Source organism: Sphaerodactylus townsendi, linkage group LG14 (assembly GCF_021028975.2).
Source record: "Sphaerodactylus townsendi isolate TG3544 linkage group LG14, MPM_Stown_v2.3, whole genome shotgun sequence".
In the NCBI taxonomy this organism is placed as follows: Eukaryota; Metazoa; Chordata; class Lepidosauria; order Squamata; family Sphaerodactylidae; genus Sphaerodactylus; species Sphaerodactylus townsendi.
The window spans coordinates 20,380,825-20,394,521 of NC_059438.1; the positions used below are offsets into that span (position 1 = coordinate 20,380,825).

Here is a 13,697-nt window from a genome sequence, read left to right on the forward strand (position 1 = left end):
TGAGGTGTTGGGACTATTTGTTTCCACACACAAAAACGTGTCTTGGATTCTGTTACTGGTGGAAAAAAGAATTCCTTTACAAAGCAAATCTCCTTCTTAGGAGTCAGTCCTACTGAACAGACTGGAGAAGGATTCTGACTAGACCTGCTTAGGACTGCTCTCTAGGCCAGGGGTCTGTAACCTGCAGCTCTCCAGATGTTCATGGACTACAAATCCCATCAGCCTCTTCCAGCATGGCCAATTGCAGGGGCTATTGGGAATTGTAGTCCATGAACATCTGGAGAGCCGCAGGTTGCTCTAGGCTATCGATAGGCTATGGCAAAATGTGCAATATAACATACCCCATTCGAAGCTCAGTGACTGTGGCATACGGCTCAATACAGCTTTCTTGGTATTGCAAATAGGAGGCATCGCTTTCCGAAAGCGATCGCTGGCGAGGCTGAGGGAGGGCAACAGTCCGTCCAGTTAGCGTTGTCACAAGAATAGCTGCTGCTAGCGCGGATCTAAAAGATGTAAACGTTAGAAATAAAATTAAAAAATTGGAGCCAAGTTTATGGCGCTCAGTACCTTTATTTTATTTTTAAATAGACCCTTCCCACACTGGGACTTCCAAATGTAAACTTATATTCCAAAAATTAGGCAGGAACTGAATGAAGCCCTGAAATGAATGTTGCATTCCATGACCCTAAATATCTGGTTCACATGCACAGCAGATGTTTCACTAGATCAGTCTGAAACAAACAAGAGCCCTGGAGGATGCTTGATGATCTTTTATTTTGGGCAAACGTGGGCCTCCGAATTGTGGGGTCAGATCACAGCTTAGTGACTCCAATGTGCACACTCAGTTTCAAGTAAGCAAGGCTATTCACTATTTAAAGAAACAATGTTCAGCATGCATAATGAAGAGTGATCATACACAAGTCATGTTTCTCAGGCACAGAAAATATGGGCAACTTTTGCATGCGCAGACGTTTGGGTCATGGCAACCAAGCTCTAACGGCTGTACCTAGATTCTACATTTTTAAGTGCTCTGTTGAACGCTTCTCAATTGCATGCCAGTATTCTTTGAGAAAGGGAATGTTTTTCCCTTCCACTGAGGATCATTTAAATGCAACCCCTCACATTCAAATGCAGCCTGAAGTGGTTTAGTCCAGCAAAAGCTTTATTATTTGATTTTCTTGGTTATATAAACTGATCCTAAGAGACACTGCAGTACTGTGAGCAGGTTTCTTGAAAGGTCAAAGGAGTGAGATGAATCAGAAAGTAACATACTGAAAAAAACTTTAATAACAGCGATGACTTTAAAAACCAGAAAGAGTGGCTATGAAATAATACATAATAATGTGTCAGTTAAATCTGTTATTTGTTGTATAAGTCAAATCAAATTAATCTAACATACAATGCAGATGTTTCACTACTCTATATCAGAAATACTACTGTATTTTAATCTCTCTACATCAGTACTTCCCAACCTGGGGTACACGACCCACACCAGTGTGTTTGGGGGTACATGAAAAAATATACATAATGGGTTTACTAATATGGGGGTACAATTTTAGGGAAATGGGTTGCCAAGGGATACACTAGTGAAAAAAGGTCGAGAACTACTGCTCTACATAGTATCTTGTCAACACTATTGGTTAATGTTATTTTAGGAAGCTGTTCTTTCATATAATGTAATAACAATAGATAATACACATATCATGCTGGCCTCATTTTAGCAGAGTCAAACTATGTAACCCTTGCTGTTGATCTCCACAGTATATACACAAAACAACAGAAATGTTATTTACGCCTTTAACATTGCAATCCTAAACAGAATTACTTCTGTTAAAGTCAATGAGCTTAGTAGGGTGTAACTCTTGTTTGGGACTGCCCTGAAGATAATTAGGGAATGATCCTTAACCACTTAAGAATACATCACATCAGTATAATATACCAGTCAACTAGATCTTGAAAGAAAGAAAGAAAGAAAGAAAGAAGAAAGAAAGAAAGAAAGAAAGAAAGAAAGAAAGAAAGAAAGAAAGAAAGAAAGAAAGAAAGAAAGAAAGAAAGAAAGAAAGAAAGAAAGAAAGAAAGAAAGAAAGAAAGAAAGAAAATTCTAAATATTTAGTTCTATTGATTACTTTGATCCCACCAAATGAATGGTTAGGTTAAGTTAGAGATGAAGAACATTAAAACCTACCTGGGCCTTTCTGGAGAAGGGTTTGGACTACGAGGGGGAGGGGTGCGGGGAACGGCAGGTTTAGGAGCTATGGTAGCTGCAGGGATCAGGCCATGAGCTATATGTCTCTAGACAATTTAAAATAAAGTTAGTTGGCAATGATGGAACAAATGCAAAACACAAAACTGAGCATGCACAAGTACTAAGAAAATAACACAAAGGGGCAGAATATTTACATGCAAATTAATGAATGTAGCAGGCCCAACTGGTTTTAAGTATGACTTCGCTATTGCTAATTACAATGATGCATTCAAGAGACCCTCACAGTGAAATCGTAAACAGAAGTACACCCTTGGTTAGAGCAGTCCAACACTGTTCAGAATGGCACTGTTAGTCAGCAACACTGACTACACACCTTACATACTCCACTGCACCAGCAATCCATCAGTTATACTGCTACAGTTTAACACTGTTCAGAATGACACTGTTAGCAACACTGACTACACACCCCACACACTCCACTGCACCAGCAATCCATCAGTTATATTGCTACTGCAGCAACTGATGGTGCAACATTATCATTTGTGACAAGGAGCTACAAGAATTATTGATAAACATACATGCCAAAAGCAGACAGTGCTTGCCTTAGATGAACTCATTAAAAATCTTTCTAAAACTTCATCATGTATCTTTTATCATTTACGGAAACTATTAACTTTCAGAAAATAACCCAAACTTAACCTTTTGTCATAAACTGGGCTTTAGAGATTATTAAGCATAAGCATAAGCATTTTATTGTCATTGTGCACGCACAACGAAATTTACAGCAGCATTCCTCGATGCACACAATTTCAGACTCATACAATTTCAGACTCATGCAATTTCAGACTCATACATCATCATCCTCCACCCATCCCTACATAGCCCCAAATACATCAATATGAAGCAGCGGAGTTTAGCATAGCCACAGCTCTAGAGTAGAAGCTGTCTCTAAGCCTCTTTGTCCTAGTTCTGAGGGCCCTGTATCGTCTGCCAGATGGTAGCAGTTTAAAAAGAGAGTGTGCTGGATGAGACGGGTCCCTTAGAATATTTTGGGCTTTATTTAGACTTCGGGCATTATAGATTTCTTCCAAGGAGGGGAGAGGGCAGCCGATAATCCTTTGTGCAGTATTGATCACCCTTTGGAGCGCCTTCCTATTCGCCACTGTGCAACTGGAGAACCATACACAGATGCAGTAGGTTAGGACACTCTCTATAGCACAGCGGTAAAAGGACACCAGAAGTTTTCCATCTAGTTGTTGCTTCCTTAAAAGTCTCAGAAAGTACAGTCTTTGCTGGGCTTTCTTAACCACCGCGGTAGTCTGTACTCCCCAGGTCAAATCCTCTTTAATCATAACGCCCAGGAATTTAAAACTAGCCACCCGCTCCACTTGATCTCCATTTATAGTCAAGGGCTGAATTTCTGAGCTATTCCTTCTATAGTCCACTATGAGCTCCTTTGTCTTGTTAGTGTTAAGAACCAGGTTATTTTCCCTGCACCATGAGAGCAGTCGGTCCACTTCATTCCGATAGGCAGACTCATCCCCTCCAGAGATGAGCCCCACATTAATGTGTTTAAAAAATTTATCTAGAGTTGACAGGCATCTGTTCTTGTAAAAACTTCATGCATTGAAAAACAAGTCATCTCTGTGGAAGATAATGGATGAACAGGACTGGAAAAAGAATTCAGAATGTTAATAATACATCTCTAGGGTTAAGTCCCAAAGGGCTCACTGGACTCAGACAAAGGGCTTACATTTCCTCAGTAAAATGTTGCACTTTTTTAAAAACTGTAAAAGCTGTCAAGGAAAATTATTCTACAGATTCTATGGTTCTCAGAGAACTAGTTTCATAAGCTTTGGTTCCTGATCTGGGTATCTATGTATCAGGGTCTTGGATTATTTCAGCTCTGTGGATGCTCCATATCTGAGAATGGCCACCCAATGCGATTCTAAAGAGAAAACAAATCGCAAAGATTCTTTGGTCTAATATGACTGGTTACATAGTTCTCTATTTAGATTGGACATATTTAATACTGTTCAAAGTCACGATTTAATCATCTAAAAGCCACGATGCCACATACGGTTACTCAGTTTAAATTATAACCAATTATAGTTTTGGTGGATGAAATGGTAAAGGGCAATTTTAATAGGTGGGGCAGTGATTTGAAGTGTGATTTTAAACAACTTTCTAAGGACACTGACTTCAGTGAACAACGAAGGGTGTAACTTTGTTCAGGGTTGCTTTGTTAAGGGGACTTAAGGCAACTTATTAAAAAAACAGTTGATTTTCATTGCACAATAAACACTGCAAAACTGCAACTGAGGGTCATTCATACATTCTCAAACAAACCTACTTCACAGAGTTATTGTGAGGATAAAGTAGAGAAGAATGACGTGAGTGGCAGGGTATACATGGATTAAAATGAATACAGAAGCATCAATCTGCTTCTTAAAATTTTTGTACTGGTGTACAGAAAGAGTTTACAAAACGCTTCACTTTTGCCTTGAAACAAAAGGACATTTGTTACTGAGGAAGTGAAAATGTGGTTTCTAATTTATCTGCAGAGTAGCGCATGTGATGTGTGGCTAGAGTGTCAGACTGGGATCGGGGAGATCCATGTTTGCTACGGAAACTTGCTGAGTGACTTTGAGTCAGTCACACATTCTTAGCCTAACCTGCCTCCGAGAAGTATGAGGGGAAAAAAATGGAGAACAGAACGATATAAGCTGCTTTGTGTCCCCACTGGGAGGATATAAATGAAGTAAATAGATCTCTGTTATAACCATGAAAAATTTCATAGCCCAACAGATAACTGACCACAGATATTAGAAGCTGAGGTTTACTCAGGTAAGGTGCACTGGAATGTCACAGTCTAGCCCAATGATTATGCAAAAGACTTTGGTCTGACAATGTTTCTTTGAGTGCAACATAAGCCTGGCACCTCTAAGTTCTGAGAAAGCCTTTGAGCCAGTATCCTGCAAGATAGACAACAACAGGCTAACAGGAGAAACAGCAAGAGTCAGGGTAGGCCAACTTCCAAAATTTTCCTCCATGTGCACAGGCATTTCCAGCCCTGGAACTAATTTTCACCCCAATTAATGTAGTTCAACTATTCTTTTTTACATATTAGAAACACAATAGTGGCACCAAAAATGGCCAATGTGATAGATCAAGCACCTGTCTACAGTCCCTCATGCTGAAGCAGGCAACTCAGAGGCAAGGAGCATTTGCAGGAATACCAGAAAGAAGAAAAGACAAAATATAATTATTTGATGGGCAGCATTAATTCATGATACGTTTGAAAGCTGCTGCAAAAATATAAGGAGTGGGGAGGAGGGCAACACCATTTTGAGAAATCAAGGCTTTGCGCCAAATTCCAGGTGAACAGCCATATTGTCTTGCAGCAACAAAACACAAATCCAATGGTATCTTAAAGACTAACAAAAATAATTCCAGCATAAATCTTCCCCGGGACAGCATGAATCATACATCAACAGATGACTTTACCTTAAAATCTGTAACCAGCAGACATATGAATGGAACGTAAAGAGTCAAGTCTAGTAGTCCCTTTAAGACCAAGGATTTCCAGCTGAGTTTCACAATCTTCTACCCAGGAAATCTTGTTGGTCTCAAAGGGGCTACTAGACTCCAATCCTGCCCTTGTATTCATGTCTTGCTCAACATGGCTACCCACTGGAAATTGTGAATATGGATGGATTCGAGTCCAGCAGAACCTTAGAGACTAATAAGATTGGAGTGGGGGGAGGGTTTTGAGAGGTCAAACCTTCCATAATTGCATGCTCTCAAAAGCTCATTCCTGGCAATTCTGTTGCTACTGAACTCGAACACAGCTGTTCTGCTTGCAGACTAAAACGGGAACTCTCTGGAAGTGGTCTTATCGATGCACATTTCATGCCTCTGACCAAGTGAGATCTTTATCAGCACATTTTATGCTGGAAGAGGTTTTGTAAGCTTTCAAGATGCCACTGAGCTGCCGTTTCCTTTTGCACGTGGTTTGTCTAAATCTTTTTCCAAAGATTAAACAAATTATATAAATTGTTGTCAGAAGCTGGAACGGCCACCGTCTTTTCGGAGCTGCAGAAGGAAAAGGCCAGGCTCTCTTGGAAGGAACTTGACCAGAAGTCGCCGCCTGCCCGCCTGTTGCATCTCTCCACTGCGGCCCCGCTGTCTGACCAAGCCGCGAGCGCTGCCAGCCCGGTCGGTGCGGTTCCTGGTAGCCACGGCAATGGTCGCCATGGCAACCAGCGCCCCTCTCCTCAGCCGCGCCGCTCGCCCTTCTGCTTCCTTACGGGGGTCGTCCCCGCCCTTCGACCTGGGGGGGAAATACTCACAAACTGGCCTCTTCGGCCTCTCCTGAAATTAAACGCCATGAGAGCAAAAAGGCCTGAGCAGGGAGGGAGACACCGCGGGAGGGAATTAGCCCGGGCTCGGGGAATTATCCAGTGAGGAGGGGTGGCCCATGGCCTACAATTTCCCCCCCTGTGGAAACAGAGACGCTTCCACCTTCGCAACGGCTGCTGAACAAGTCGCAAAGCGATTGGGTAGTTCTTCCCAGTCTGACCAATCGCCGCTCGGCTTGCTTATCCAGCTCTTTCCTTAACAACCAGCCCGCCCCTTCCCTGGCCGCTCTAAAATGTCGGTGCTGATTGGTTGGCGAGAGCCTCCTTCTTGTTGGACGCGCTAAAGTTCTTGCGAGGGGATGACGAGTAGAGTTTCGTTAATATTACAATTTGCTTTAGCTGAGGACAGGTAACTACTGAGGAGGTTTCTTTGGAACTTGTAGGTACACGTGACAAACACACGCGCACACACACGTGTGTGTAGCTTACTCTTGACCTGTGACTTTGGTCGCCAACAGGTTTGGAGAAAAAAATATCCTGGTCCTTTTAACAAATGTCTGTCACATCGGGATCCAATTATGCAAAGTTTAATTAATGCAATTTTGGGTAGATGTCTTCTCTGTTTAGTTCTTATCTTTTCTATAGTATCTTTTCTATTTCTATTATTATGTTGAAATACACATGAAGGTTAATGTTAATTTGTACTTAGAAGATATTTGTTAATTTGTACTTAGAAGATATGAAGCATGCTTTTTCTATATTAAATAATTTTTACTAGCTATTGTTACTCATACACAGTGCTGTTAGCTTTGCAATAGACAAAATTACAACTTGTTAATTGTTTCATTCACATGTTTTAATTATAGCTTGATGGCATAGTAGTGCTGTCAGTTTGTTTAAACCTGTTTAAATTTTGCATTTTATGAAGCAGGAAAGGAGTTCTACCTCCACCAGGCAGCGGTAAAAATAAAAAGGGAAGAATTCCCCCGTAAGGGAGAAGTTTCATTTTAAGTTTCCTCACATATTCCCCAATTTTGTACTTGAGAATTCAGTTTTAATTTTCTTACCACTTGGGTGCTGGTAACAAACTGCATATGCTACAAGGCAGAGAAGACATGTTTGAGATGATATGCTTGTTCTGCCTACCTGTCATATTGTCTTGTTTATTTCTGTGCCTTTGTTTCCAGAATAATGCCTGTATGTGTAATGTTTTCCTTGCACAATACAAAGCTGATAAAGAAAACTTAGTGATGGAAAATGCAACCACTCCTGTCCGAGCAGGAGCTGTAAATGTGCCTTTCGGTCATGTAATTGGCAACGAGAAGTGGAAAGGATCGCAGATTGTTCAGGGAATTCAAGGTAAACATGTCAAAGACAGCTTGTGTGGTATATTCATTAATATTTTGGGCTCTGCCTAAAAAGATCTGTGTTAAGATTCCCACTGTGTCCCCAAGCCCCTTGTGGAACACTGGGCCAGTCTGACATTCTCTGTTGCACAAAAAGATGGTAGTAGGGCTGTATATCCTTTCTCCACACAATAAAGCATGCCAAACCTTTGTTGTAGAATGCTCTGCCTGGGTCCTAGTGCCTACCTAGCCCTGCTCCCTCCATACATTTGAAAGCAAAAATACATTTTGGTGTAAACGTTTTTTTATCAAAGTACCATGGTTTTGACAAAGGCAGCACATAAAAATGAGTGATAATTCTCATAGGCTCATTCCGCACACGCAGAATAATGCACTTTCAAACTGCTTTCAGTGCTCTTTGAAGCTGTGCAGAATAGCAAAACCCACTTGCAAACAGTTGTCAAAGTGGTTTGAAAACGCATTATTTTGCGTGTGCAGAAGGGGCCATATTAGTTCAGGACTATATTCTAATGTGGAAGCGTGCAATTTTCTTGTCTGTTGCACCTCAACAGGCCAAACTATCATCTTTCTGTGGAGCATAGTATAACCTACATGACAGGTTGGTTGTGATAAGGGGAAGAGGATAGAACCATGTGTATCGCTGTGAAATTTTTGGAGAAAGAGTGGAATCAAAATGAAAAAGATGCTAAATGAGTTGTTAAAAAGCACAACCCTAAAAACAATTTAGAATTTCATTTTTTCAGAAATATATCTCATCACAACAAGGAAAACAGGTTGCCATCGTCATGCTAGAGAGTTTATGTTTGGTTTTTGTTATTTAATGAGGTTTTTATTCTGGTTGTCTGGGCACTCCCAGTCCAGCATGATTAGCACATTTGGCGCACTTAAAGTATGGTAATGCCCTATTTTAGAATTTGGTAGCATTGGGGAAGAGGAAATCTCCACGTCACCCATTGGTGTGTGGAGTGCCACTTGGGGCAATCCTGGTAGCTTTAGGGCTACCTGCTCAGCGTGATGCTGTTTGGGAAACGTGCTGGGAGAGGCAATCTTGAAGATACAATAGCCTCAGGCCAGTTAGGGCTTTGAAGGCAAGTACCAAAACCTTGAACCTGATTTGATACTCCATCTGGAGCCAGTGCAGTTAGTGGACCACCGATTGTGTGCCCGCTGCCTGATTTGGCAAAGACCCACACTGCCACATTTTGCCCCAGCTGGAGTTTCTGGAGCAGGCCCAAGGGTAGCCTTTGATAGAGTGAGTTGCAATAGTCCAATCTACAGGTGACCATTGTGTGTCTCTTCCATTGTTATAATATCCTCTTTTTCCCCCTTGTACTTTTTAAAGGGAAAGTTAAGCTAATTTTGGAAGATGGCTTAGGAGTTGTGGACTTTCATCTTTCAAACAGAACTTGTGTACTTTATATTTCTGAAGCTGACCTGGTGGCAGGAAATGGCTTCAAACGACGACTTGTTCGCTTTAGAAATGTAAGTACCACCTGTTAGATTGGTTCCCTGTTCATAAGACAACTCACATTAGCTGCATGGTGGGACTACTTGCTCCAAAGTAGTTACTAGTCAGAAAGTTAATCTGTTTTAATGTTTGCATGTCAGGCTATGAATGACCCAAATAGTGGCAGAAATAAAAATGGCAACCCTACCAGCCTTTAAAATGCTGTCCCTTTCTGTTCCCTAAAATAATCTTTGGCATAGCAGAAAGTCTGGAGATAAGTTCAGTTGTTGATTTTTTGCATCTGCTGCATTTTTTCCTAGGTTGATGTTATCTGCTTCTGCCAGAAGTGAGATTCTATTTATTAATTTTATTTATTAAAACGTTTATACCATGTCTTTCGCCTTGGTTCAGAGCAGCAGATCTTTTGACCTACCATCCAGCATATGCTTTTGTTCTGAAACAGTAAATAGTTACATTGCGGATTCATATGCTTTTGTTCTGAAACAGTAAATAGTTACATTGCGGATTCAGTGTTTGTAATCTGGTTGCAGCTCTGATTATTGGACCCAACATTAATCTGATTTCTGAAATAGTAAATAGTTACATTGAAGTTTCAGTGTTTGTAATCAGGTTGCAAATCTGATTACCCAGTCTTAGACCCAACATCAATCTGTTTTTTTCCCCTGAAACAATCTGTCATTCTGATCTCACTTCTTTTACTCACTGCATTTAAGGCCAGCAGTCTTCAAGGAATTGTAATAGTTGAGAAAACTCCAATAAGCGATCAGTATTTCCCGGCAGTGCAGAAATTTGTTGTCTTGGAACTTGGAATGGCATTACTTCCAGTGGCCAATCAGGGAGAAGCAGCACAGCTTATTATCCAGCTAGTAAGTATTTCTTGAGAATTGTTAACATTGGTGAATATTAATAATGATTTCTGCTGTTCAGGGTGTGTGTCCTGAATGTGTGTGTTATAGTTAGCAAACCAGGAGGGAAATGGCAGTGGTTAAAAGTAGCAGACTGTAATCTGGAGGACCAGGTTTGTTTCCCCACTCCTCCATGGGAAACCTGCGGGATGACCTTGGGCTAGTTACAGTTTTCTCAGGACTTGTTCAGCCCTACCTGACTCAAAAGATTTTTCTTTGTGGTGAAGGAAAGGCGATTGTAAGTCGCTTTAAGACTCCTGAAACCTGGAGAAAAGTGGGGTATAAAAACCAACTCTTCTTTTCAATATACCTAACTTGACAATATACCTAACTTGACAAGTGTTACAAATGCCTTCATGTTTCCATTTTTGTTGATGTTTAAAGACACTGATAATCTCTTGTTTTTTATGGTGAAGTTTTCTGTGTTTTAGTCTCTCCTCCTTCACTTGCAATGAATGATTCGTTCATTGAAATGCCAACTTATACCCTACTTTCTCACCCCGTACCCCTCAAAGCAACCTATAACTACTTTGTGGAATCATATTTGAATGTTTTCTTCTGTGCAGTTCCAGCAGGTGTAACAGGGTTGTTAGGGTAGTCAGGAAGTCCAGCTGCTTTAGATGGAATGGCTGCTGGCAGCAACTAAAACAAAGTAGCTGAAACAGCAAATAGGGAGAAAACTAAAAGGCACAATTAATTTAAGGAGGTCGCAGGCTTAGGCTTAGGCTTCAGAAGACCATTAGACGAATGGGCCTATCCTGCATTGCAACCAATAATAACTCAATGGAGCATTCTCCTGAAGGGGGGGGGGGGGCTAAATAAGGGATGACCTTCTTGGTCATGGCCAGTTTATGAGGAGCTGCATGGATCTGACTTGGCTTTCCCTAAGAAGGCTGTATAAATGGATCTTGGTTTGAAATGAACAAAAATCAAATTACCTGCCACACTAGTTACAAGACCTGTGACAAAAGAAGAGGTTCAAAATAGCCATAGTAGGGGAAGGCTTTTAACCTTGTGCTTGCATATAGTTGCCCAGTCTCAGTCCCATCTTTTCCACACCAGAAACTCTGCGTCTGTCTTATCACATAATAAATGGTAATCCAAGGGCGGGATATTAATTGAGGAAAATAGCATAAAGGGAAGGATTTTACACACACACACACACACAGTGTTGCTTCCCTGAATTAACACACGCAGTTGCTTAATAAATTAAAAACAGCCCAAGGAATGAGAATCATAAATATCAGAGCATCCTCATCTTGCTGTATTCTGAAGTGTAGTCCTGTAAAGTGATTGGTACTAAATCCACTAGAGGGCACTCAGCCTGCATGCATTTTCTGTTTCAGGTGCAGGAGCAAGCCAAAGATCGAGCCAGCAATCCATTCCTTCATAAGAAGGGACCTCAGCTCTTGGAGGCTTCTGTATTCCAGACCGTTCAGCAGATTCCAGGGGTTGGGAAAACGAAAGCTTTGCTGCTTCTGGAACAATTTGGAAACATCCACCAGCTTTGTAACGCATCCCTTCAAGAGCTTGAGCAGGTAGTTGGATGTGCAGCAGCACAACAAATCCATACATTCTTTAGGCAAAGTAACTAATGTCATCTTGTTGGCATGAAACATGAACATCTTCGGAAGAAACAGTTCACTCTTGTAAATAAAGCTATTTAATAGATGCCTGAAGGATATGTAGCTGGATTTCGCTTTTCCCAATAGAAGATCTTAATGACAAATGTATCTGGACATGCTGTACCAGAAATGGACCGTATCACAGCCCTTCATGGATGACACCAAAGTATATATGCACCTTGGGCCAAGAGCAGCCACATCATGACATTCCTTTTGTTTCGTCATGTTGCTTTCTGTCATGGGAATATTAAATTTGAATTTCAGTGAGTTTTCAATAGGAATAGCCAAAACTGGTGCCTGTTAAGAGCTCCAACCGTCAGGTCCTAATGTGAACTGGGTATAAATCCTGCTCTTTGTCTGCTTTAGAATAAAACGCTATCTGATCCCCAGATGTATTTATTTTAAAGTATTTTATACTGGATTGCATCTAAACACTCGCAGATATAAAACTAAATGTCATGTGATTCTAAAATTCAACCCATTTCCACTTTGCTGCTTCCGCAGAAGATTTGCAAAATGACTCCAACCCCGACTCAAGCTGTAGATCACAGCTCTCGCAGGTGGGTGGCAGGGGGAGCTGGGAGAAGAAGTTTTGGCCATTGCGTAATGTACAACTACCTATAAAATCTGACTACCTATAAAATCCAAATTGCAGTCTTGAGTAGCCTCACTTTGCCTCAGGGTTGTGCAGGGAATGGAGAGGTGATTTTACTTTCAACCTCAGTGCACTTCTTCTGTTTGAAACCTGTCCCACTCCATGCTGTGGAGCTAACATTTTATAGGAGAAAATGATGTTTTTTGAAAGGCTTTTTTGCCTTCAAAGTGCTAAAACAAAGGGGCTGTTTCAAATAGCAAAACAGAGTGGAGGTTCATGTTTTGGACTCCTTTTCCCTTCTCTTGCATGGCCACAAGGCAAACTCAAGCTGCAGATGCCTGCTGTTTGCATTTTATAGAACCTGAAAAGTCACGCCTTCAGTTGAGCACTTTGTGCGTAGTATTTATCTCTCCAGTTCCATTTATCATCTTTCTGCTTAAGAGCAGTGATCTGCATAAACTAGAATATTAACCTTTTATGTAGACTACTCTTAAAAATTGCAAAGGCAATGTGTCATAACAAAAATACTGCAATATACTCTTTTGTACATGTAACTTGGTGTGGTGAAAAGGAGCTCCTGAGTGTCTTGGTGGGTGCAAAATGCATCGGAGCATGTACAGTACACATTACTTGGGCTGGTATGCACAGGGCTGCCACATTAAACCATCTTAAAATGTTTACTTTTGGAGGCTAGGCTTCCTGTGTGCTGCAAAAAGAGAAAGGGCTTGTTAGAAAACTGTCTGATCTGTATAGCAGAGGAATGCATGTGAATTATTTGCTCTGTGTGCAGGGAAGGGAGACAGTGTAAGGAAACTTCCATTTGATCTTGACGCAGATAGTCAAAGGTCCTGAATAACACCTTTTAGCTAGAAGCAATCGCATGACTTCACCGCTATCTTCAGATGGGGGTGTCAGCTTTTCTGTCTGATGTATGAAATTGTCTTCTGTCACCCTGTATTCATACACTACAAATAACACAAACTAGTTTCTGAGCACCAAGAGACATTTTGGCTTCTATTTCACAACCAGACAAGACAACGAGCAGTCTTCCAAACACCAAGTGCTTTGAAAAGCGGTTTTGTGATAAGATGTGGGAGGAGAATGGAAGTTCTACTGTGGGTGGATCTTGTCTGGATCTTTGGGTCTCAGCCAGGAAGAGCAGAGTGCTCA

General features: G+C 41.1%; 2 protein-coding genes across 8 annotated transcripts in view; one reads left to right on the forward strand and one right to left on the reverse strand.

Moving 5' to 3' along the window:
- CEP89 (centrosomal protein 89) overlaps nucleotides 1-6,729 on the reverse strand; it is a 48,433-nt gene extending 41,704 nt beyond the window's left edge. For 3 of the 6 annotated variants that reach the window (XR_007246108.1, XM_048515306.1, XM_048515309.1), the window contains exons 1-3: nucleotides 6,559-6,729; nucleotides 2,186-2,292; nucleotides 342-503 (exon numbers count right to left, since the gene is read on the reverse strand). Coding sequence is in view for 5 of the 6 variants with exons in the window: in XM_048515306.1 (XP_048371263.1) it covers nucleotides 342-503; nucleotides 2,186-2,292; nucleotides 6,559-6,597 (308 nt within the window). In the remaining variant the exon portion in view is untranslated. Of the gene's footprint in view, nucleotides 1-341; nucleotides 504-2,185; nucleotides 2,293-5,383; nucleotides 5,701-5,990; nucleotides 6,537-6,558 lie in introns of those variants that run through there. The other 3 variants (XM_048515308.1, XM_048515307.1, XM_048515310.1) reach the window with 3 other exon arrangements.
- A 108-nt stretch (nucleotides 6,730-6,837) lies between these two features.
- On the forward strand, nucleotides 6,838-12,321 carry FAAP24 (FA core complex associated protein 24). Of its 2 annotated transcripts, none has more exons than XM_048515167.1 (5): nucleotides 6,838-6,976; nucleotides 7,755-7,926; nucleotides 9,277-9,416; nucleotides 10,116-10,268; nucleotides 11,654-12,321. In XM_048515167.1, exons 2-5 carry the CDS (start codon nucleotides 7,767-7,769, stop codon nucleotides 11,900-11,902), a joined length of 702 nt encoding a protein of 233 aa, XP_048371124.1. In that variant the 5' UTR covers nucleotides 6,838-6,976; nucleotides 7,755-7,766; the 3' UTR covers nucleotides 11,903-12,321. The 2 variants fall into 2 exon arrangements, with proteins under 2 accessions (XP_048371124.1, XP_048371126.1); XM_048515169.1 differs by having other exon boundaries at nucleotides 9,364-9,416.
- The last annotated feature ends 1,376 nt before the right edge of the window (nucleotides 12,322-13,697 follow it).

Coding starts and splice junctions, on each gene's coding strand:
- FAAP24 (XM_048515167.1), top strand. CDS start 7,767: ATGTGTAATGTTTTCCTTGCACAATACAAAGCTGATAAAGAAAACTTA. Junction 9,417..10,115: donor GACTTGTTCGCTTTAGAAAT/GTAAGTACCACC, acceptor ACTGCATTTAAG/GCCAGCAGTCTTCAAGGAAT. Junction 10,269..11,653: donor CACAGCTTATTATCCAGCTA/GTAAGTATTTCT, acceptor TTTCTGTTTCAG/GTGCAGGAGCAAGCCAAAGA.